Source organism: Marmota monax, unplaced genomic scaffold (assembly GCF_021218885.2).
Source record: "Marmota monax isolate L192 unplaced genomic scaffold, Marmota_monax_Labrador192_F-V1.1 WCK01_AAM20220418_F8-fsc00108, whole genome shotgun sequence".
NCBI classification, from domain to species: domain Eukaryota; kingdom Metazoa; phylum Chordata; class Mammalia; order Rodentia; family Sciuridae; genus Marmota; species Marmota monax.
In genome coordinates, this window is record NW_026694593.1 from 6,340,232 (window position 1) to 6,362,708 (window position 22,477).

General features: G+C 45.8%; 3 protein-coding genes and 1 long non-coding RNA gene across 6 annotated transcripts in view; 3 read left to right on the forward strand and 1 right to left on the reverse strand.

Annotated features, from left to right (window-relative positions):
- Otud7b (OTU deubiquitinase 7B) overlaps positions 1-6,619 on the forward strand; it is a 61,784-nt gene extending 55,165 nt beyond the window's left edge. For both annotated transcript variants that reach the window (XM_046421927.2, XM_046421928.2), the window contains exon 12: positions 345-6,619. In XM_046421927.2, the coding sequence (XP_046277883.1) occupies positions 345-1,550 (1,206 nt within the window). In that variant the 3' untranslated portion in view covers positions 1,551-6,619. The remainder of the gene's footprint in view (positions 1-344) is intronic.
- Positions 6,620-6,966: 347 nt separating this feature from the next.
- On the reverse strand, positions 6,967-13,595 carry LOC131423308 (uncharacterized). Its single transcript, XR_009224680.1, has 3 exons — positions 13,471-13,595; positions 12,353-12,498; positions 6,967-7,090 (listed from the first exon to the last, which is right to left on the reverse strand). It is a non-coding gene; the product is annotated as an uncharacterized LOC131423308 (long non-coding RNA).
- On the forward strand, positions 6,970-15,799 carry Mtmr11 (myotubularin related protein 11). Of its 2 annotated transcripts, none has more exons than XM_046421930.2 (17): positions 6,970-7,085; positions 8,204-8,291; positions 8,614-8,735; positions 8,965-9,025; positions 9,173-9,315; positions 9,767-9,845; positions 9,962-10,097; positions 10,324-10,411; positions 10,567-10,655; positions 10,742-10,866; positions 11,855-11,921; positions 12,365-12,435; positions 12,965-13,131; positions 13,493-13,666; positions 13,953-14,135; positions 14,545-14,838; positions 15,142-15,799. In XM_046421930.2, exons 1-17 carry the CDS (start codon positions 7,077-7,079, stop codon positions 15,343-15,345), a joined length of 2,100 nt encoding a protein of 699 aa, XP_046277886.1. In that variant the 5' UTR covers positions 6,970-7,076; the 3' UTR covers positions 15,346-15,799. The 2 variants fall into 2 exon arrangements, with proteins under 2 accessions (XP_046277886.1, XP_046277885.1); XM_046421929.1 differs by lacking the exon at positions 6,970-7,085 and adding an exon at positions 7,563-7,871.
- A 480-nt stretch (positions 15,800-16,279) lies between these two features.
- Sf3b4 (splicing factor 3b subunit 4) lies at positions 16,280-20,999 on the forward strand. Its single transcript, XM_046421931.2, has 6 exons — positions 16,280-16,726; positions 17,296-17,424; positions 17,680-18,222; positions 18,515-18,721; positions 20,282-20,455; positions 20,577-20,999. Exons 1-6 carry the CDS (start codon positions 16,693-16,695, stop codon positions 20,762-20,764), a joined length of 1,275 nt encoding a protein of 424 aa, XP_046277887.1. The 5' UTR covers positions 16,280-16,692; the 3' UTR covers positions 20,765-20,999.
- Positions 21,000-22,477: the final 1,478 nt, after the last annotated feature.

A 22,477-nucleotide genomic window follows, 5' to 3' on the forward strand; every position in this document is an offset into this window, starting at 1 on the left:
ATGGTGAGCAGTGAGGCTTCTTTTGGTATCTAGAATAGAAAGGAGTCAGATGGCAGTGGCTGAGATCAAAGTTGGATATTACATACATCTTTAACCCATGAGAAAGCTGACTAGAGCCAGAGAAGGACAGATTCTGAATCCTGGGTGACCTTTCCCCGTCATGACAACAGCCATTCTCTGGAGCTAGGCAATCTAAGGATGGAGTTCACAGGGTACTTGGTACCCTTTCCATATGGCTAATTCCTATAACAGCGGCTGAAGGGAGCCCTGAGAGCTGATGGATGGGCCCAAGGTCCAGCCCAAACCATTGGGATAACTGTCAGCACTGTTTTTGTCTCTTCTAGGCTCCTCTGGCCCAACCTGAGTCTCCCACAGCCTCAGCTGGAGATGAGCCCCGATCCACTCCTGAATCTGGGGAATCAGACAAGGAGTCAGTTGGCAGTAGTTCTACCAGCAATGAAGGCAGTCGGCGGAAGGAGAAGTCAAAGCGAGATCGGGAGAAAGACAAGAAAAGAGCAGATTCTGTGGCTAACAAACTGGGCAGCTTTGGCAAAACCTTGGGCAGCAAGCTCAAGAAGAACATGGGAGGCCTGATGCACAGCAAGGGCTCTAAGCCTGGAGGGGTGGGAACCGGGTCGGGGGTAAGCAGTGGCACTGAGACACTGGAGAAGAAGAAGAAAAACTCACTGAAGAGCTGGAAAGGTGTCAAAGAGGATGTAGTGGGGGATGGACCTGTATCTGAGAAGCCCACATCTGAGTCTGTTGGTAATGGAGGGAGCAAGTATAGCCAGGAGGTGATGCAAAGCCTGAGCATTATGAGGATTGCCATGCAAGGGGAGGGGAAATTTATTTTTGTTGGAACCCTGAAGATGGGTCACCGTCACCAATATCAGGAGGAGATGATCCAGCGCTACCTATCTGATGCTGAGGAGAGATTCCTGGCAGAGCAGAAACAGAAGGAGGCAGAGAGGAAGATCATGAATGGAGGGGTAGGGAGTGGGCCTCCCCCGGCCAAAAAGCCAGAGCCAGATGGCGGGGAGGAACTGACTGCCCCCCGAGCAGAGTCCAAGGCACTGGCATACTCTACTGGCTATCCTGGGGGCTTTACTATCCCTCGGCCTTCTGGGGGTGGAGTGCACTGCCAGGAACCCCGAAGGCAGTTGGCAGGGGGTCCTTGTGGGGGGGGCCTGCCACCATATGCGACCTTTCCCAGACAGTGCCCTCCCGGGCGACCCTACTCCCACCAGGACAGCATCCCTTCTCTGGATCCAGGCAGTCACTCCAAGGATGGAGTTCACAGGGGTGCATTGTTACCACCCCACTTTCGCGTGGCTGATTCCTATAGCAACGGCTATAGAGAACCCCCTGAGCCAGATGGATGGGCTGGAGGCCCCCGGGGGCTTCCCCCAACCCAGACCAAATGCAAACAACCGAACTGCAGCTTTTATGGACACCCTGAGACAAACAACTTCTGCTCTTGCTGTTACAGGGAAGAACTGAGGAGGCGGGAACGTGAGCCGGGTGGGGAGCTGCTGGTGCACAGGTTCTGAGTGGATGGAACCTGTGAGGGCAAGGGGGCCGAATGAAGAAAGTTAAGCGCAACACACTGGCTCATCAAGACCCAGCCCCCCAGGTTGATGGGGCAGATGCAGAAATGTTTATGGGAGCCTGGCTGGAAACATACGTGTGTGCGCTTGAGTGCTGCCAAGTGGGCAAGATCAGGTCAGGGTTGGAAGGTGCCTCAAGGGCTGTACTATTCCTTTGTAGAGCTTGACTTGATGGGACTGAGGAGGTACAAAGGGGTAGGGATGGTAATTCTGTCTCAAAACCCTTTCAGTCCCATCCCAGGATCTAATGGAAAGTAGTATGAGAGGGTTTGGTGTGTGGGAGTGGGAAGTGGACAGATGTCTGGGGGAGAAACTGGTAAAGTAGATTCTCAGTTAATTAAAGAAAAAAAGAGACCAAAGTTCTTTTAGGTTGGAATAAAGCACATGGTGGTGGAGTGTGGAGGGAAATAGATATTGGACAAAATTTACTATTGATTTGAATAGGGTAGTAATTAGAGTTGGATAAATTCTACCTCCAGAAGGATCTGGAAAGACAAGACAGTAAAGTGTGCTCTTGAATGCTTGTTGGGGAAGGTAGTTTAAATTCCAGTTTATGGAGATGGGAAGGGGAGGAATTTAAAAGGGGATTCTTTTTCCTCTGAAGTTTGATTTCCTTCTGAATAGTCATCTATCTAGTTTGAAAGGAGATTGCCTCCTCTCTTTTCCTCATCCTTTTTGAGGCTGAGCTCAGCTAAGTTAAGAAGGTTGTGATTTTTTTTTTAAAGATTTTAATTTTATTTAAAAAAAAATTCCTCTGGAAAAGAGAGTGATGAGAAGAGCAGCTGTGTGTTGAATTTTCTCCAGGTGAATGGGTGCAGAGTGATCTAACTACTTAGCAATAACCATATGTGAGGGTCAAGTGCATCTTGGGAGGGGTGGGATAAGGACAGACATTTGGCCAGACTGTTTCAAACAAAACCAAAAACCTACATAAAGCACTAATATCCTCTGCTGCTGTTTTTCTGTAGAAAGCAACTTATTTTATTGACTAATTTTTTTTAAAGAAAAGAAACAAAAGGACCCCGACAAACAAAACACTTTAAAAATTATTATTATTTTTTTTCCTATTTAAGTGATTTTTCTCCTTCCTCTCTACTTTTGGAGAATGAACTTAACATCCCGGCTTCTTTTGTTAAGCCAGAGCTGACCTTAATCTGTGGTTAGTTTATTAAAATAAATAAATAAAAAAACTTTGTAAGAAGAGATATTTTTGATATTAGGACTGAAGTTGAAACATGGGGTGGGGGTTAGGGCAATTTATAAAAAGGTAGTTAGAGAAATATATTTTAGTGAACTATAACCACAGATCACAGATAACTCCCAATGAGCTGATCTGTCTTTGGATTTCTCCCTTTCATTGACCCAACCCTATTATCCAGCAGATAGGGATGTAGACACAGTTGGGGGGAGGTCCTTTGCATTTTGCACAAAGCACAAGTCTGGGCAGCTTATGATCTGGCCAGAACCATTTCTAAGAGCTTTAAGCCAGAAGTCCTTCCTGGGCCAGTTTTCCGTTTCTTTATATTTTGTCCTGGGGGAAAAATCAACTATGCAATTGTATACACTCCTAGGTGCATATGGAGAAGGGGAATAAGTGTACTTAAGTGTCCAGAGTTTTAATTGGGGCTATTTTTCTGTGCTTGAACTTCTTTGTTGAGGTATGTGTTCATCAGTGTGTAGTGGAATAGAGTCCCCACATTTGATCCAAGGCGCACAAGCTGGGAATGTGTGTGTTGGGGGTACTCTGATTTGCATATGTTCCTTCTGCCCAGTCCCCGAAAGTATTCATCCAATTTTTTCCCTCACCAACAAAGCCAGTCAAGACTCACTCATTAGAACTGCTCAATTTAGAAAGGTTCCTTTCTCCTCAACAAAGGCGAAAGTCACTTATTTTCCAAAATTGACTAGTCTGCTGATTTAATCATTAACTGTGGCTATTAATTCTCAGGCATTTATTTGACAATAGATTGGTTTTAAGGAAGCAACGAGACTCCAAAGAAAGGGATATGTATATAAGAACCTAGCATGAGATGTGCACTCCCCTCAGGCACACAATTTAAATGAGTACTCAGTAATCCAATACTTTAAAAGTTCAGTATTTTTTAAAAAAATGAACGCCAAAAATCCATGTTGAACAAAAATCAAAATCTTGAAGACAGGATCTGACCAAGGACCAGAATTTGGGTGAGAGAAGTGAGGTTGGATTAATCAAGTATGAGGACGGATCCTGTCTTTAGTTAAATGTTTGAAATGTTGTTCATCATGAGTTTTTTTTAACTTTAGTTTTAATTTTTAAAAAATTGTGTCAAAATAGTATTTACCTGGGTTTTTAATCACTTCTTCCATTTTGTGCCCACAGTGAGTGCCTTGTTCACCTCACCCTAGTCTTGTCCCTGTTTCTGGGGTTGAATAACACTGATGAATCTTCCACCATGTGAGCCTCCATCCCTACCATGTACAAGACACTTAGTGGCTTAAACCAACACTGGGCTCTCCCCACACTCCCTTAGGCTTCCATATCATAGGATGATGGCCTGGACCAATAGAAGTGGAAACAGACCAGGGGTTTCCCCAGAGAATAAAACCAGGGAAGTTGATCCTCCATTGGACTGCTGTGTTTGAATTTGATCTGTTGTTAGATTTTAGTTAATGCTTTTGTTTTAAAAACGGAGGACAAATGAACAAAACCAGAAACTTTGTATCATGTTTGTTTTTATTTATAAATAAGCTGATCTCAGTTCTTTTTACTCTCTTTTCAAATGAAAAAAAAAAGAAGATGGAAATTTGATGGGGAGAGGAAGAAAGTAATTATGAGGAAAAGGGGCTTTAGGCCTTATGTAAGGATTTTATTAAGATTTTTTTTAAAGCTCGGGAAGGTACTATTAAGAGATTTTAAAAAACCTCTTCATTCTAAGGATTTGGGACCCTGAAACAATGGATTTTTTTTTTTTTTTAAATGGGGGATAGTGATGTTTGCTTTATTACTGGGCAGAGGGGTTGGGTGGGTTGGGAGTTAGGAATAATATCTGGGAAATTAAGACTGACAAGTATTGGTTTGTTGTAGGAAAGAGGAAGGGTAATCTCTGTTGAGAAGAAGGGAGGGAGGGGTTACATGGGGTGTACTCAAAATGAGCAAAAGTTCCTTGGTTAAGGAGGAGTATGTGAGTGAAGGGAGAAGGTGGACCCTGAATCCCTAGATAAAGTATGAAATCATCTCAGGCTTAAATTTAAGTGCACTTAGTTCCTTTAATCCAGGGCATCTAGGGTACCTACTGAAGTTTTTAATGTAGAGGGGAGATTTTCAGGTTTCTTATTTTTCCCCTTTTGATTTAGGACAGTGCTGTCCCCTCCACATTTTTCTGTCCTGTCCACAGTGGAACAGATACGTTACAGGGTAGGCCTCTGGATTCCTCCCTTAATTTTTATTGAGAGTTAAAAGTTAACTCAACAAAATATATAGATGATAATGATGACGATGATTTTTAAGATTCAGTCTTTTTAAGGAGTAGAGAGGGTGGCGTTAAACCCAGCACTGTGCAGGGACTTTGAATGGAAGTGTCTTCCCTCCTGTTGGCTCTCATCTTCTCAAAGCAAAACTGAAGCTGTGTATTTTGGAGCATATTGTATATTTTGGAGCCAGAAAGAATTGGAGCTGACTTCTGAGAACCTAGCTTTTGCTGTTATGACTCCTTTTAGCCACATGTCCAAAGTTCCAGGCACTTTTTTTCCTCTTAATACAGGAGCATTTCAGAGATGATTATCCCTGAATTACTCAGATACCTCTGGATTCTTTTGTCCTCTTCTTTCTCCAAGGAGGCAGTGCCCCCGACATACAGCCACTAGTGAGAGCCAGAATTAGAAGCCCCTTCCCTGCCTGTAACCACCTGCACCCCAGATTTTTCTAATTTCCTTCTTTCCCTCCAGGCTCTTCAACTGCAGATTCAGTGAGTCATACAGGCACTCTGTCTCTTTGCAGCTGATCAGTCTGTAAATCATAGGGCGTTTTGTCCCCTGTACTTAAGTTGATTAACAAAATATTTATTATGATGCCCCCATGTAGACTTTCTCTGTGCCACCTTCCTTTTTTGGCCACATGGGTAAGGGACAGTAAAAAGGAGCAACGGAAACTGGCTAAGAGGAGTGGGGGTGGGAAGGACCTTGGCCTCTTTTTATGTTTATAACTGGATCTGTGACTCATCTTGTGAGTCACTCAGCTCCACCTCCCTCCTCCAACTGCCCCTCCCAATCAGCTTTCACTCCTGGCACAAACCTGCAACCAGAGCAGGATTCTGAAAATGGAAAAATCTGATACAGCCCCTTGCTTCTCCACCCTCCTTTTCATCCAGTGAACTTCTACCGGGTTTGTGTTGGGGGTAGTGAAAAGTGGTCCTGTTAATAATCAGCTACTGCCCCCCTTTGCATTCCTGGTTAGGTGCTGATCCAAATCATCCAATTTATTTCTCTCCAATCCCCCCACCCATTCCCCCTGATGTTTTTTTTTTCCCTCTCTATTCCTTTGCTGCTCCCATACCTCAAAAGTATTAAAGAACAGAATGTTGCTCTTGAATGAAGAGTAGTGAGAAGTAGATAATGGGATTTTAAAATTGTGGTACACATCACTTCCTATGCTTTGTTTTCTTATTTACAACAGAGTTTGGGAAGTATTTTCTTTCCCGGAGAGGTTGAGGTCCGTGAATTGGGTACAGGGGTGTGAGGTGGGGTGGTGGTGCTCAGTAGCTTTTAGAACTTCTAGAATTAGGCTTCTGGGCCCCTTTCCTAGCAGGTGTATACTTTTTTGTTCCAGACTGACTCCCTGTCTCACAATATCTTCACTATTTCCATAGTTGCAGCCAAGACAGGGAAATTTTATTAAAGCTGAGGCCAGAAGGGTATGTGTGCTGCGGGGAAGGGGAGAGTTGAATGTCAGTTTGGAAAACTGGAGCCCCCACCTAAGGATTGCTGCCTCTGTACAGAGTCAAAAAACAATAAAACAGCGGCTCATTAAACTGTTATTTTGTATTTTATTTCCTGTCTTTTTCATAATAAACAGTTTTGCATTGCTTCTCCCAAGTGACCCTCGGCTGCATCTCCTCTACTTGTTTCTAGACCTCCCCCACCATCTTGGCTTCTTGGGTTGCAGCAGGGAAGGAGGGGGGCTGTGATCTTGTACTGAAAGTTTCCAGCCTCAGGTTTGAAAGCCCTGAACATGAATCATTCATTTGGAGATCTGGTGTCTGGGCTGAAGGGGTGGAGTCACGTACCTGGGCTGGGGATTTACTGCCATTTAGTTGGAGCCTGAGTGGAGAGGTATGCCTAGTGTGCTTTAATGGTCAAGGTTTAAGTGTAAGGGCTTGTTTTTGGCCTCCCAGCCCTACTCGAAAGACATGCACACAAATGTACCTGCAACGTGTCTGCATCCTGGACGCATCTCAACTTCCTCCCTTCTCCTCTGATCTCTTCACGTGAGCCATGTTTCAGGTACTCTGCAGGATGAACAAAAATTGTGACCAGCCCTCTCCCCAATTTTTGAACCTTTCCTGACAAAATCTGAGATCCAGTTTTCCATTTACTTCTTCACAACCATTTGTGTTAGATTTGTCAGAGAAGGCAGTAGGCAGACCTGAACTACTCTGCATCCCTATCCTCTTGTGCCCTTTAAGAAGCCAAACAAAAACTGAGCTTCCTAGGAAAGTCCTCCCTGGAAGAGTCCGAAGACATAGCCCAAGTCATTCCAGTAATCAGTATTACAGCCTCCCCCCCCCCCCCCCCGCCTCCCTTAAACATCTCTAATACTCATGAACAGGAAGAGAGTAGGATGTGGGCTTGGGGTAAAGAAGGGGGTCTCGGCATTTTTCTCTGTTTTCTATTCCTCTCATCTTTCTCAGGCTCCTCCATTTCCTCTCTACTTCTCCAAAATTGTGTGCATTCTCCTTTAAGGGGCTGGGCCTGTCTCCCGCCCTTTCCAGAATCGACTGAAGTTTCCGAGGAGCCTACTCTTGCTGGGCTGGACATACCTTTCCAAAGACCCCAAACTGTGCTCTGTGCACCTCAAATGCCCGTTTCCTTCCTGTTTTCCCCACTGCTTCTCTTCCTAACCTCCGTCTTGTCAACTACAAGATTCAGCTTCTCCCCAGAAGGACTGAGCATCCTTAAGGTTTCCCACCCTTAACTGCTCCATCCCCGGATGGAGCCAGAGAAATGTGGTGGGGGGGTCGGGGCCAGAGTTTCAACATTGCCCCCCAGAAGGAGGAGCCAGAGATGAGGGTAAGGAGGATTGGGGGTTTGGCAAGAGAGTGTGAATGGGGATGCAGTGGAGATACGGAGGGGAAGAAAAGGATCTAGAGGAAGAGGGTGTGTCTGTCATATCAACTTTGGTTGATGGAGCTTGATCTGCCTTTTACACAGTCTCATGTGGTCTCATTATCCATTAACCAGCCCCTCCCTTTACTGCCTGCCAACCCCAATCCTGGTTCCCCACAGCAGAGCTCAGTTTCCCCATGAGTCTGGGTACAGAAGCCTTCAAAGGCAGTTGCTGAGATAATTCTAGACCCCAGAGTTGGGGAGGCCCAGCATTAACCCTACACCCTTCTCAACAGTTGGGACCAAAGTCTGTCCAGGGAAACAGGATGCCTGAGCCCAGGAGTCGTCAGCTTGGCAGTTGCCTGGCCTCTGGATGCCTCCCAGGTAATGACCTGATTTCCTAAGACACCTCCAAATTTCATCCTACTCAACTTTGTTTCACAGCCTCACCAAAGATACCTCTGAGTTCCTTTCCTGTCTCAAAGTGCTTCTGTCTGAGGCCTCCTTTTTTCCCTCTGTCCCTATCTGGTTGAGAGCTTAGACCTTGCTATTCCCTGTTTTCTGTCTTTCTTCTATTGCAGGCACTGCCACTTAGCTCTATCCCCAGCCCCATCCTGTTTTCTTGACCATTCCTCCTTTTCTCATTTACTATGTGCCAAGTAACATTAAGGCTAGTCATAACCAGGCTTCCCTTCTTCCCTTTTAGGGGAACAGATCCTAGCATGGGCCCCAGGACTGAGGAAAGGGCTAGAACCTGAATTGTCTGGAACCCTGATCTGTACTAACTTTAGGGTCACCTTCCAGCCCTATGGATGGCAGCGGAGTCAGGTGAGATGACTAGGACAACAGAGCAGACAGCGAGAGTTAAATGGGTAGGGGAGTCTAGAAGGATTTAGACAAGAGTTACGGATTAAGGTGTGTCTTTTGAATGTATAAGTGATAGCCAATAGGGGTTATTTCTAGGGGCATTGCCTCCTAGAGTGGGTGGGGACCACTAAATTAGGGAAGACAAGGGTTACTACAGATGTCTGCTGTAGCGGTTATGTGCTTCCTCCAGGATACGCCCCTGAGCAGTGAATATGATTTTGCACTGATCAACATTGGGAGATTAGAGGCTGGTAAGTGTGTGGGTTTGGTGAAAGGGGTGTTGGGACCCTCATCATCATCATCCTATTCCCCAAATACAGCCAGGAATGGGGTGGGATGGGCTGTTCGAGTTCCTCCCAGAGGGACCCCATGGTTACAATGCTAACTCTTGACTTCAGTGAGTGGCTTGTCCCGAGTTCAGCTCCTCCGTCCAGGATCCCAGCTTAAATTTATCCCTGAGGAGATTCTGATTCATGGCCAAGACTTCCGGCTGCTCAGAGTTGGTTTTGAGGCTGGAGGACTAGAGCCTCAAGCCTTTCAGGTAAGGAGCCCCTAAATAAAGATCTCGCCTCTCCTTAGAATAAGGAGGTCCTCTCCCTGGCAAGTCCCAGTACTTCCCCGTCCTCCAGGGTCCCTCTCATCATTCCTCTTGCTCCTCTCCTCCAGAAGAAGCTAAACGGCTGTGTTAAATGATAGTGTCATGAGAGTAAGGGACAATTACCAGTTGTCTGACTGTGGGCAAGTTTCCTCCTCTGAAAAATGGGAGGGTAGGATGATATTATTCCTAAGATTCTTCCCAAAATTGATATTCTCATTCTGTGGTTCTAGATATGTTCTCCTGACCCCAGTTCCCATGACTTATGGAAGCCCCCTCCTCCAGGGACTGCCTTTGCTGTTCACTATTGGTAAAGACAGTGGAGTGCATGGCCCCGTTTCCTTCTTTTCACTTCTTCAGTCTAAGACAAAAGGATGGGATGTACTTTCCTCCATAGGTGACCATGGCCATTGTTCAAGCCAGAGCTCAGAGCAGTCACACCCAGCAGTGTGCAGGAGCAGCCCTGAGCAAGGCTGGTGAGTAAGGGTGCCGTAGGGCAAGGAGACTGAAGCAGCAGGCCTGGCCAAAACAGAGAGCGGAGAAACTGTGTCTGGTTCCTTTTCTTTCTCCTCTGTGCCTTTTCCTGCCCTAGGCCAGGGTTCTGGCTCCAGGAAACCACCTATTCCTCTCTTGGAGACATTTGAAGACTGGGAGATTGAGCGGAAGAACCAGGGAGCAAAAGGCTGGAGGGTTAGCACTGTCAATGAGAGGTTCGACGTAGCTACCAGGTGATCTTCTGGTCCACTGCAACCCCTGCTGCCCTTCCAATCTTCCTATAGTTCTCAGATCCTCTAAAGCTAGAAATTCCCGCAAACTCCAGTCTCCTAGGTTCTCTACAAAGCTATCTGTGTTACCTCCTTGTTCTTAAAACCTGAGATCCCTTGGAATGTCTCTGCAAAACAGCTTCCTTGTAATATCAGCTTTACAGCTGTGACATCACTTTCAATTTCACAGCCTCCCCCGTTACTTCTGGGTCCCCAGCCGAATTCTGGACAGTGAGGTCAGGAGAGCATTTGGACACTTCCGTCAGGGCCGTGGACCGGTCAGTGTGGGGATAGGGTAATATTTGGAATTAGAGGGTCATGGAAGGTCAGGGGACAATGTGGAAGGAGGGACCCTTGTGAGGTCATTGTGGGGGCAAGGATAGCTTGGGATTAGTGTTTCTCCCTCAATGTCATCCTTCACATCCATCTAAAGCGCCTGTCCTGGCATCACCCTGGGGGTAGTGATCTTCTCCGCTGTGGAGGCTTCTATACAGCAAGTGACCCTAACAAGGAGGATATCAGGTAAGGGGGGGGGCCTGATGAGAAGACTCACGGATTAGGTGTTCAGGGAAGACTCCTTTCCTTAATTTCTGACTCCTCCCCTCCAGAGCAGTGGAGTCCATGCTCCAGGCTGGGCATTCTGACATCGTCCTGGTAGACACTATGGATGAGCTGCCTAGTCTTGCAGATATCCAACTTGCCCACATGAAGCTGAGGGCCCTGTGCCTGCCTGGTGAGAATAACTTTTCACTCTTCACTCTTGGGTCAGCTGACCCTTACCTGGTTTACCCTTTTCTCTGCTATAGAGATGTAACCATTCAGTCCAATGATCCTTCCTTCATTTAGTTTTCTAACTCCCATCTCCTGTAGACTTACTGAATGACTGCCTACTTGCCCCAGCTTTCCCCTCCCCCCTCAGCACTTGGGATTGAATCCAGGGACAATGTACCACTAAGCTACACTCCCAAGGTCTTGCTAAATTGCTTAAAATTTATGATCCTTCTGCCTCAGCCTTCAGAGTTGCTGGGATTACAGGCATGTTCCTGGCCCCAACTTAATTCTTTAAAAAATAATTTTATAAAATTCAAATTTCACCTATCCTAAGTGTACAGTTCAATGAATTTTCTTTTTTTTTTTTATAGAATGCATTTTTTAAGGATTTTTTTTTAGTTGTTGATAGACCTTTATTTATTTATATGTGGTGCTGAGAATCGAACTCAGTGCCTCACACATGCCAGGCAAGCGTGCTATCGCTGAGCCACAACCCCAGCCCACAATGAATTTTCTTATAGTTACAATATTGTATAGCAAATAACATACTTTTTTTTTTTTTTCAGTGCTAGGGACTGGCACCTGGTGCATGTTAGGCAAGCACTCTACCACTGAGCTACATCCTCAATCCCATTAACACAATATAATTTTAGAAACCTCATGGCCAGGGCTGGGACTGTAGCTCAGAGGTGGAGCACTTGCCTAGCACATATGAGGCACTGTGTTCATCCTCAGCACCACATAAAAGTAAATAAATAAATAAAATAAAGGTATTGTGTCCATCTACAACTAATAAGAAAGAAACCTCATGGCAATTTACACTTACTTTTCATTCCTACCCTCAGCGTTAGGAGGCCATACCTGACTTCTTATTAACCCATCAGGCTATACACCTGAATCCTGAGTTCTTTTGACCTCTTTGCCCTTCTGACCCCTCTACTCCCTGATAGACTCATCTGTAGCTGAGGACAAATGGCTCTCAGCCTTGGAAGGAACTCGATGGTTGGACTATGTCAGGTACTCCCCTCCTTCTTTTAGTCAAGATTTATAATTTTAACTTCTATTAACTTGGACTCTTTTTTTTTTTTTTCCGGGTACCGGGGATTGAACTCAGGGGCACTTGACCACTGAGCCCCATCCCCAGCCCTATTTTGTATTTTATTTAGAGACAGGGTCTCATTGAGTTGCTTAGTGCCTTGATTTTGCTGAGGCTGGCTTTGAACTTGCGATTCTCCCATCTCAGCCTCCCAAGACGCTGGGATTAGTCATGTGTCATTGGGCCCGGCTTAACTTGGATTCTTAAAATGGCTTTCCATCATTCTTTTTGGTTTCCCAGGACTGTTACTGCTACTTCTTGGAAGAAGGGGCAGGATTTTTGCGGCCCTATTTCATCCCATGACCCAGTACTCCCTTTCCCTGAGTATATCATTCTTCCCCATTTTCCTCACCTGCCCCTTCAGGTCTTGTCTTCGAAAGGCCAGTGACATCTCAGTTTTAGTGACATCCAGGGTTCGTTCTGTAGTACTTCAAGGTAAGTGCCTTGAGTCACCTGGCTCCATTCCTTGCCTTTTTCCTTTACCCACCTGGATAGGTTCTGTTAAGGGAGAAGATCCATAGGCTTGTCCCGGTCTAGTACTCTCACCTTTTCTTCTCTTACTAGGAACTACCCATGAGCTCTAGATCCCATCCTTCAGAGTTATCTCTACATTCCTCTTAAAGCTTGTCCCTAACATGAAGGTGTTCTTAGCCTCTTTCTGCCTTTCTTTCTGTCAGTGGAGGGTATTTGAGGTTGGGGTGAGAAGGTCACTGTGGAAGCTGGTTTGAGAACTGTGATTCTGTTTCCTATATGTGAAACTGGATATTTCTATCCAGTAGGAGTCTAGGAAGTGAATCATTCAAGCTCTTTGTTTTCTCTTCACTTTTGTGTGCCCTCTCAATCCTGCCTATCCCAAACTCTCTCCCTGTGCCCCTCAATCATCCTTGCCTTTTCCTCTTCTCATTCTCTCCTGCCTGTTTCTTGGACCCCTTTTCTTTGTCCCTTCTTCCTCTTTATCACCCAGAGCGCAGTGATCGTGATCTCAATGGCCTCCTCTCTTCACTCGTCCAGCTGCTTTCAGCCCCTGAAGCCCGAACACTGTTTGGCTTCCAGTCACTAGTGCAGCGAGAGTGGGTGGCAGCAGGACACCCCTTCCTGACCCGGCTTAGGGGAACTGGGGCTACTGAAGAGGTGAGAACAATCTGGGTTGGTTTTGGGGTATTACTAAAGAAGTAAGGAAATGAGAAAATTGCATAATATAAATTCACTGGAGGGGAATTAGGTCAGATGGTTTCTGAGATTAGGCTGATCTTGAAGACCCACAAGTAAGGCCCCACTAAAGTGACATTTAGTCTTGATGTATTTTATGAGAAGTGAGGTTTGAGGGTATGGAAGGGGAAGGTGATGCACACTTTCAGGACACTGGATTCAGGTTTTCATTCTCTGACCCCTTTAGCATTTGTTGCCTATGTCCCCCATCCCTTGTCATTGTGTCATCCTCCCTCTTTAGGTCCACACAATCCTACCAACCTCTTAATCTCTCTCTTCTCAGGCCCCAGTATTTCTCCTCTTCCTTGATTGTGTCTGGCAGCTCCTCCAGCAGTTTCCAGCTGAGTTTGAATTCTCTGAGTTTTTTCTTCTTGCGCTTCATGACAGCGTCAGGGTTCCGGACACTCTTACATTCCTGAGAAATACCCCTTGGGAACGTGGAAAGCAGAGTGGACAGGTCAGTGATGTCTAATTTTTTTCCCTTTTTCCTTTTCTATTGAGACGTACTCTCTAAAGTTTAGTTTTTATTTATTTTATGAGAAGTGAGGTCTGTGGCTCACTTCTCATAAGTGAGTTCAGAGGGAAAAGTCGATAATCAGTCTCAGGACTAGACTTTTGGTCTACATTTGATGCCTGAACTATGAGGTGAGAGTTTCATGATTTGTCTCTAGATTTGGGATACACACACACACACACACAAACACAAACATTAATCACCATTTTTCTTTGCTTTCTTTGTGCAGTTCAATTCTTTTACTCAAGTTTATACTCCAGGATACTCCCAGCCCCCAAATGGGAACTCTGTTAATGGGCAGCTGTCTGTCTGGGACTGGAATTTACGCTACAGCAATGAACAAATATTACAATTTCATAATCCTGGCTATGACCTGGAGCACTGCCCAGATTCCTGGTTCCCTCGACAGCAGGTGAGATGCCTAGATTTTCTGAGATCCCTTGACTTTCTCTCAGGTTCGTGCTACTAGATGAGAAGTTGAAAGACACAATGTCTGAGTTCCTCAGGGAAAACTACCCATTCTTCTTCTGCAGCTGTCACCATTCCTGTCTCCAGGAAGACATTAGTCTTAGAATAGCAGAGGTCATCCTTCTTGTCTTTATTTCCACATACTAGTCTTCCTGTCTCATGTCCATATTTTATAAAGTTCTCTAAAATCAACTCTATTCAGCCCTAAGGCTTATTTGAAACTTAAGAACAGATGAATTCTGAGGAAGAAGCTTAAGTTTTAGTTACTAGTGGATATCCCTTCCTGATCCAGTCTGGAGAAATTAGGGTTATCTACCATCTCGGTTACTAGTTGATTTCCCTTTCCTTTTTAGTCGAACTTCATGGTTCCTGGCCTCCCCAGTTCTGTGTGGCTCTTCTCTAGAGGGGCTCTGACACCCTTGAATCAGCTCTGTCCTTGGCGAGATACTCCCTCCTTACTGGCAGTCTCTTCTCGTTGGCTCCCTCGACCTGCTATCTCCTCTGAAAGCCTGGCTGACCAGGAGTGGGGGCTCCCCTCACATTGGGGAGCTTGCCCTTTACCTCCAGGGCTACTGCTGCCTGGATGTCTGGGACCCCAGATCAGGCTCTGGAGACGCTGCTACCTAAGGGGAAGGCCTGAGGTCCAGGTGAGAAGGGAAAATGGATTGGGAGTGGAGAAGGGGCTTCTCTGATGAACCAGATAAACAAAGCTGAGAAGACAAGGGACTAGGGGCATTGGGAAGTAAAAGTACCAGCCCTGCTGGTAACAAACTGTAGATTTGGAAGTGTAAAGGGGTGGGGGAAACTGCTTGTGGCTTAGATTAAGAATAATTAGGGCACAGATGGAAGGGAAGGGCATTAAAGACACCAGAAGTAGTGGACAGATCTGAGAAGCAGAAAGCTAGAACTGTAATAATATTCCTTTCTGCCTTTTTTTGCCCCCTCCCCAGCTGGGCCTCTTAGCTCCCACAATCTCTGGTCTCCAGAGTGAGCTATCCCGTCTTCAGGAGCTATTAAGAAAATGGACACCAAGAATATCTCCTGAGGATCACTCCAAGAAAAGAGATCCAAACACCATTCTCTCTCAAACTGTTGAAATTGCTAGCATTCTTAAAGGCAAGGCAGAGAGGGATCTGAAAGAAGGAGGGCTCTAATCCTTCAGTTTTTCACAATTGTCCTTGTTGCCTCAATCTTCACATTCCAGCCCTTAAACAAGCTCACTTAATGGACTTGAGTTTTTGTCCATGCTGATCTCCAGCTCTTTCTCCTTTCCGTTTCTTCCTGGTATTTTTGTTTGTGTGACTTGAAGAATTAAGAAACAAAACAATCCAAAATGTGATTGTCTCTTTTTTTGGAAGGCAATTCCATGCCTTTTGGATAACTATCTATTAAATCTTAAGATCAGAGATGCTGTTCATCAGTCCCAAGAAGATGGCCTAGAGACCTCATTCTCACCCCCTCTTGCTGATGCTTTAATTCCAGTTTCTACGGAATGTCTTTAAGAAATTTCTACTTCTTTCCTTATAATTTTTTTGGAGAATGTATATTTTTGTAGTGGCATTTCTATTTAAGGAGTTCATTGAAGTACAGAATTTCTACAGATTGCTAGCATTGTGTCTTGTGTTTGAATAAAAGATCCTAGGTAGCAGAGCAATGTGTGGAAGGGGGAGTGACCTAAAATAGGAGAGCACCCACCATATTATTGCCAAAGAAATAGGGATTTGGGTGGGCTGGGGTGGTAGCTCAATGGTAGAGCGCTTGCATTGCACGTGTGAGGCACTGGGTTGGATCGTCAGCACCAGTATAAATAAATAATAAAGGTCCACTGACAACTAAAAAAATATGAAAAGCAATAGGGCTAGGTGAGCCTCCACAGCATTCACATACGATTTGGGAAAATGGTTCTCCTTGTTTCTAGAGGGTGGGACGTGAGCACAGTAAGCGGGCGGGCGGGGCGGGGCGGGGCTGGAGGTTGACACTTGAGCCTCTTCAATCCCAGTCGCCCCTCGACTTTGTGACACCCCACCTCGGGGCCTGACTCCCCCGCCTCCCTGCGCAAGAACAGGAGACGAGCTCAGACCTCCCCCAATTCCCTCCCCGCAGGGCAAACGAAATACTTGGAGCCGGGTCAGGGCTGAGGCCGGCTGAGCCCGTGGGGTGGGGTTTTCGCGGCACACCGTATCGCTCGGCTACAGAATATATGAAAGACAGTTTCGCTACTTCAGCTTTTGACTTTGGAGAGCAGTGTCACTCCCTGACGTCCCAGCACTGCCTTAAGAGGGTCTGAGTTTCCACTCGGCCTCCGGCACGAAGCCCCGGCGCCTCACTACGCCCCGGCACCGCCACGCCGCTGCGTTTCAGCGACTCCTAAGATGGCCGCGGCCGCTTCCGGCCCCGCCCCGCCAAGTCCCACCCACCGCTGGTGTCTGTTCCGGAAGTGGAAATAGCAACGAGGTCAGAGGGCGGAGCTGGTGCTTAGAGACGGCGGGAGCTCTTTCGCCATGGCTGCGGGGCCGATATCCGAACGGAACCAGGGTAACTGGACAGGACGAGCCTGGGATGGGCCTCAGGGGACCAAGAGGCCCCAGATTAGGAGCAGTAGCTTCTGCCAGGCCGGGAGGCTAGACCTTCCCCGGAGGCTGCGAGACCAGCCGCCCTGGTGTTGGAGGCGGGGTGGCCAAATTCAGGCCGAGGCCTGCGGCAGGAGTGGTTCAGTCCCCCTCCAGGTCCAGTGCCCTCTCCCTTCCCACTTAGAAATAAAGAAAATAGCGGGGCTCGGCGGCACACGCCTGTGATCCCAGCGGCTCGCGAGGCCGAGGCAGAAGTAGCCCAAGTTCGGGGCCAGTTTCACTAAGACCTTGTCTCCAAAAAACTGAAAAAAAAATCTGCCGAGAAAGACAAAATCTAAAGCAGTAAACTGAGTTAAACTTTAGAAGATTCTCTAGGTTCTAGGAAGAGAGAGACTTAGGACTTAAACTAACTTTGTTTTCTTTTTTACACCCCATCCCACTCCCAGTCCTGCCGGGATTCCATCTTTGCGTTCTTGTCACCTTTCTCCTGTTGTACTCGCACCCCTTCCCTAACCTCTCGCTCCCTCCTTCTAGATGCCACTGTGTACGTGGGGGGCTTAGATGAGAAGGTTAGTGAACCACTGCTCTGGGAACTCTTTCTCCAGGCAGGGCCCGTGGTCAACACCCACATGCCAAAGGATAGAGTCACTGGCCAGCACCAAGGTAAGTACGTGGCAAGAAGTGAATTTATGTATTAAGGGGACAAATGCAAGAGCTGAGCTTATGTACTGGGGGCATGAATGCTCTTGAAGCGTCCTAATTATTCTTTGGAATGAGCATCCTAAACAGAATTCTTTCCCTTAAGCTTCAGTTCACAGTTCCTGGAAGCATTATCAGTTAAAGTGAGGTTATTATGAGTTATACCTTTTTTGAGTCTCTTCACTTGAGTTGTTAACTTTCCCTTCTTCACTTCCCCAGGTTATGGCTTTGTTGAATTCTTGAGTGAGGAAGATGCTGACTATGCCATTAAGATCATGAACATGATCAAACTCTATGGAAAGCCAATACGTGTAAACAAGGCATCTGCTCACAACAAAAACCTGGATGTAGGGGCCAACATTTTCATTGGGAACCTGGACCCAGAGATTGATGAGAAGCTGCTTTATGATACTTTTAGCGCCTTCGGGGTCATCTTACAAACACCTAAAATTATGCGGGACCCCGATACAGGCAATTCCAAAGGTTATGCCTTTATTAATTTTGCTTCGTTTGATGCTTCGGATGCAGCAATTGAGGCCATGAATGGGCAGTACCTCTGTAACCGCCCTATCACTGTATCTTATGCATTCAAGAAGGACTCTAAGGGTGAGCGTCATGGCTCAGCAGCTGAACGACTTCTAGCAGCCCAGAACCCACTCTCCCAGGCTGACCGTCCTCATCAGCTGTTCGCAGATGCGCCCCCTCCACCTTCCGCCCCCAACCCTGTGGTGTCATCACTGGGATCTGGGCTTCCTCCACCAGGTAAAGGTTATGTTTGTCTTGAGTCTAATGGGGGAGGGGCAGGAAAAAGAAAAAGGAACATGAAGGAGCTGGATGTTGTTGGTAGGTGATGAGAAGGGAATGGGGAGTGAAGATAGTGGGTTTCTTTAGCAGATTGAAGTTGCTTTGAGTTTTTTTTTAACATTGCTTTTGACTTTGAAGCATGGTAGGAGAGTAAGGAACTTACCCTGCCTGAAGAGGCCAGATTGGGACAGGCTCTTTAAAGATATTCTCTTTTCACCTCCATTAACTCTTACTTTCATTTCCTGGGTAGGCATGCCTCCTCCTGGCTCCTTCCCACCTCCGGTGCCACCTCCTGGAGCCCTCCCACCTGGGATACCTCCTGCCATGCCCCCACCACCTATGCCGCCTGGGGCTGGAGGACATGGCCCTCCATCAGCAGGAACCCCAGGGGCTGGACATCCTGGTCATGGACATTCTCATCCTCACCCGTTCCCACCAGGTGGGATGCCCCATCCAGGTAAGTGTTCTTTGGTGAGAGAGGGAATGATGAGTTTGATAGAGGCCCTTTATCACCTCTCATCCTTCTGCTCTTTGTTTTTCAACAACAACAACAATACCAGAGTTCTCCTTCCCTTCAGACTACTAAAAAAACCACAAAGTATTTGTTGTGTGCATACAGTAATATCTCCCGTCCAGTCTCCATTTCTTATTTAAGTTTTTCTGAAGAATAATTTATAGGTGGTGTTTTTGTTTCCTTATTTTTTGCTTTCATTCTCTTGACAGCTTTCCAGAGTAGAGATCCAGTTGCCAACTCTAGGAGACATTTCTGCTCCTTAACCTGGTTTAATCTCTTCTGTGCTTCAAACTAGCCATGTCTTCTAGTTTAGAATTCTCATCTCTTTTCGCTTTTCTTTTTCTGGATTCTCCACCTTTTTCTCTAACTTGTCAGTCCCAGCCACCCTCGTTTTATAAGCTCCTTTCATTCTGCTTGTCACTAGCTTTTTGTGCTTGGTTCTCTTCTCTGTGTGTATTCATTGTTTTAATTAAGTAGGTACTGATTTCTTGGGTCTCTTTTTCTAGTCCATAGGTTATTAATAAGCCAGACCCATAATTCTGCTCAAAAGACAGCTGCCCCTTCAAACCTATTCTTCCTCTAATAGTCTTTGTCTTCATGTGCTTATTCATAAATTGGGGAGTCTGACTGTTCCTTGTTACTCCATTCTTCTACTAAATCTGGCATCTGCCCCCCTGCCAGTTCAGGCTCTCGCTCGCACTCTCTCGCTCTCTCTCTTTCAAGAATTTATTCTTTATTTTTTATTTATTTGTTTTTATGTGGTGCTGCAGGTTAAACCCAGTGCCTCACCCGTGCTAGGCAGCGTTCTACCACTGAGCTATAATCCCAGCTTGGGTTTAGGCTCTTATTTTCTCATTATTTCACACTTCATTTATCGTAGTGATCTTCTTCAGTTTGACTTCAGTTTTTTTATATTTGATCTACATTCATGAAGCAACTTTTTTTCTAAAACATGTTTATACTCATTTGCTTAGAATTTGCCTTTTTACCTACAGAAAACCCCAAACTCATTACCATTGTATTCGGGGCCTTTTCATGGTCTGGTCTCCAACCATCACTCCTGTAACTGCATGTAGCTCCTGATTACTCAGCTGTTGGTAGTTTCTGGAACATCCTACGCTGTTTGACATGTTATTTGCACGCGCTGATCTTTCTGCTTGGGGTGGTCTATCTCTGTACTCTTGTCCTTGAATTTTTCTTCATCCTATAGAATCTGGATCTTAGCAGAGGTAGTGTTTCTGCTGCCTTCCCACACCCTATCAGGGAGTGATCTTACAGGCTTTTGCATCACTGATAGAGTGCCTGAATCCCAGTGAGGCGGGTGAGGAGTGACGCCGGAGCAGTTGGTTTGTACTGTTAGAGTAGAATCAAGGATAGGGGCACTTTTTACAAGCCTTTTCTTTATGTCACTTTTGTTTTTGCTCTTCCTTTCTTCATTTTCTTTGCACTTTTGTTATCTTCCTATTGTCTCCTTTTTCCTTGTGTCTTGTCTTATTTTCATAGGAATGTCTCAGATGCAGCTGGCCCACCATGGCCCTCATGGCTTAGGACACCCACATGCTGGACCTCCAGGCTCTGGGGGGCAGCCACCACCCCGACCACCACCTGGAATGCCTCATCCTGGGCCTCCTCCAATGGGCATGCCCCCCCGAGGACCTCCGTTTGGCTCTCCCATGGGTGAGTGGGCTTTGTACACCTCTTTCATCCTCACAAATATTGTAGCCTTTGTCACACCACTTGTCCCATGCCTTTTCTTTTACTTTTTATATTTAACTAACTCTTCTTTCTCTTCTTGCAGGTCACCCAGGTCCTATGCCTCCACATGGTATGCGTGGGCCTCCTCCACTGATGCCACCTCATGGATACACTGGTCCTCCACGACCCCCACCCTATGGCTACCAACGGGGGCCCCTCCCCCCACCCAGACCCACGCCCCGGCCTCCAGTTCCCCCCCGTGGCCCACTTCGAGGCCCTCTCCCTCAGTAAATTCTCATTCTTCTTCCTTCTGTTCTATCCTTCCGATACCTTTTCGATTCCTTGGACCAGTCAGAGTTGCTATAGCTCTTTGGGGGGGGGGCTAGGGCGCTAATCCCTCTCAGTCCCTCACCAATGCAATTTTTTTTAAAGGAGGTTTTTCTTTCTTTTTTTTTTCTTTTTCTTTTTTACATTGGTCCAGTGTTTTGCAGATGCCCAGAGAAAATAAAACTTTGATCCTTGTTTATTCTTTGTGGGTTTTCCTTGGTGAAGTAACTTTTCTCTTAAGAAATGGTGTATTGTGAGGAGCGGTAAGGTAAAAGTAAGGGTATTTACATTTTGAAGGCTTACTTTGTATTGTGCTGTTTCAGTAGCTGGACTCTGCTGTGCACTGTAGTAGTTGTGTCCTTATATAGAACTTATCCTCTGGTTTATAACATGGGACATTAAAATGGGAAGCAAAGTAAAGTGCCTGGAGCTATGCTGGCAAAAATAGGAAGTAACATGCACAGAGCTATTCATTATAGCTAACAACTCACATGTCCATTAGTAAGGGACTGGTTGCATAAACTGGTAAGTGCACAATAGAGTACTGTGCAGCTGTGAAAAGGAATGAGGAAGGGTCTGGGGTATATAGCTGACTGATAGGAGTATGTGCTTAGCATTCATGAGGTGTTGAGTTCAATCCCTGCCACCAAAAAAAAAAAAATTTAGATGTCTCCGGGAGCGATCTCTGGGTTATATTAAATGAAGAAAATATATATGCTGAGCTACCTTATATAAGGGGCAGTACATATATGTATTTGTTTATGTTTTTAAAAAGGAGAGAGAAAAAAATCCCTGGGGGAAGGGAGAGGATATGGAGGGAAACTTGATTTCTCTGAATATACTGTTAATGTGGCTTTCATTTGGAACCATATAAATGTCTTTCATAATTGTAAACGTTAAAATTAGCAATTTGGGTCAAAATAAATGTTCATGAATGTTCATTTTTCCTGTTCTTTACTCTCAGACATCTTGTATCTTATTTATTTTTGGGGGGAAGAGTTTAAATAAGAGCAATTTATTTCTCCTCTTATTCCTATTTTTGTTCTTATTTTTAGTCCTTCCAAACCCAATTTCCATCATATTTAAATCTGCTCAAAGACTTCAGCAATGAGATCAAACCCAAAGGTCATCTACTTCCCTGTTCTTTACCACATGCAATCCTGTTATCACCCTCTTCTTGAAGCTCCCTGTGGTTTATGTAACTGAACTTTCCTAAACTCTAGGCAGAAAAGGTATTTATTTTTTAGTATTTGGCGGACACAACATCTTTGTATGTGGTGCTGAGGATGGAACCCGGGCCGCACGCAGGCCAGGCGAGCGCGCTACCGCTCGAGCCACATCCCCAGCCCCGTACAATATTTCTATTTTGGCAAGTAATGTATCAGGGCAGAGTATACAAATCCACCTTTAAAGAGAAGAAATGGCTTCCTGCCAGCAGAACGTAGCTGTAACCTAATTGGAAATATTAACACGTGTAAATAACGGATGTGTCTACCTGAAGAAGGGTCAGCAGTGAAAGCTTAGTAAAAGGGAAGTCCCTGAAGCCCACATGGGCAGAGTCGTTCCGAGTTCTATCCTGGAAAAACTGCTTCAGCCATCACATTTCCAGTCGTCGAGGAGCGCTGGCAGGGCTGCCTGTAGTATAGAGGTGAGGGTACCCTTGCCAAGAAGAGTTTT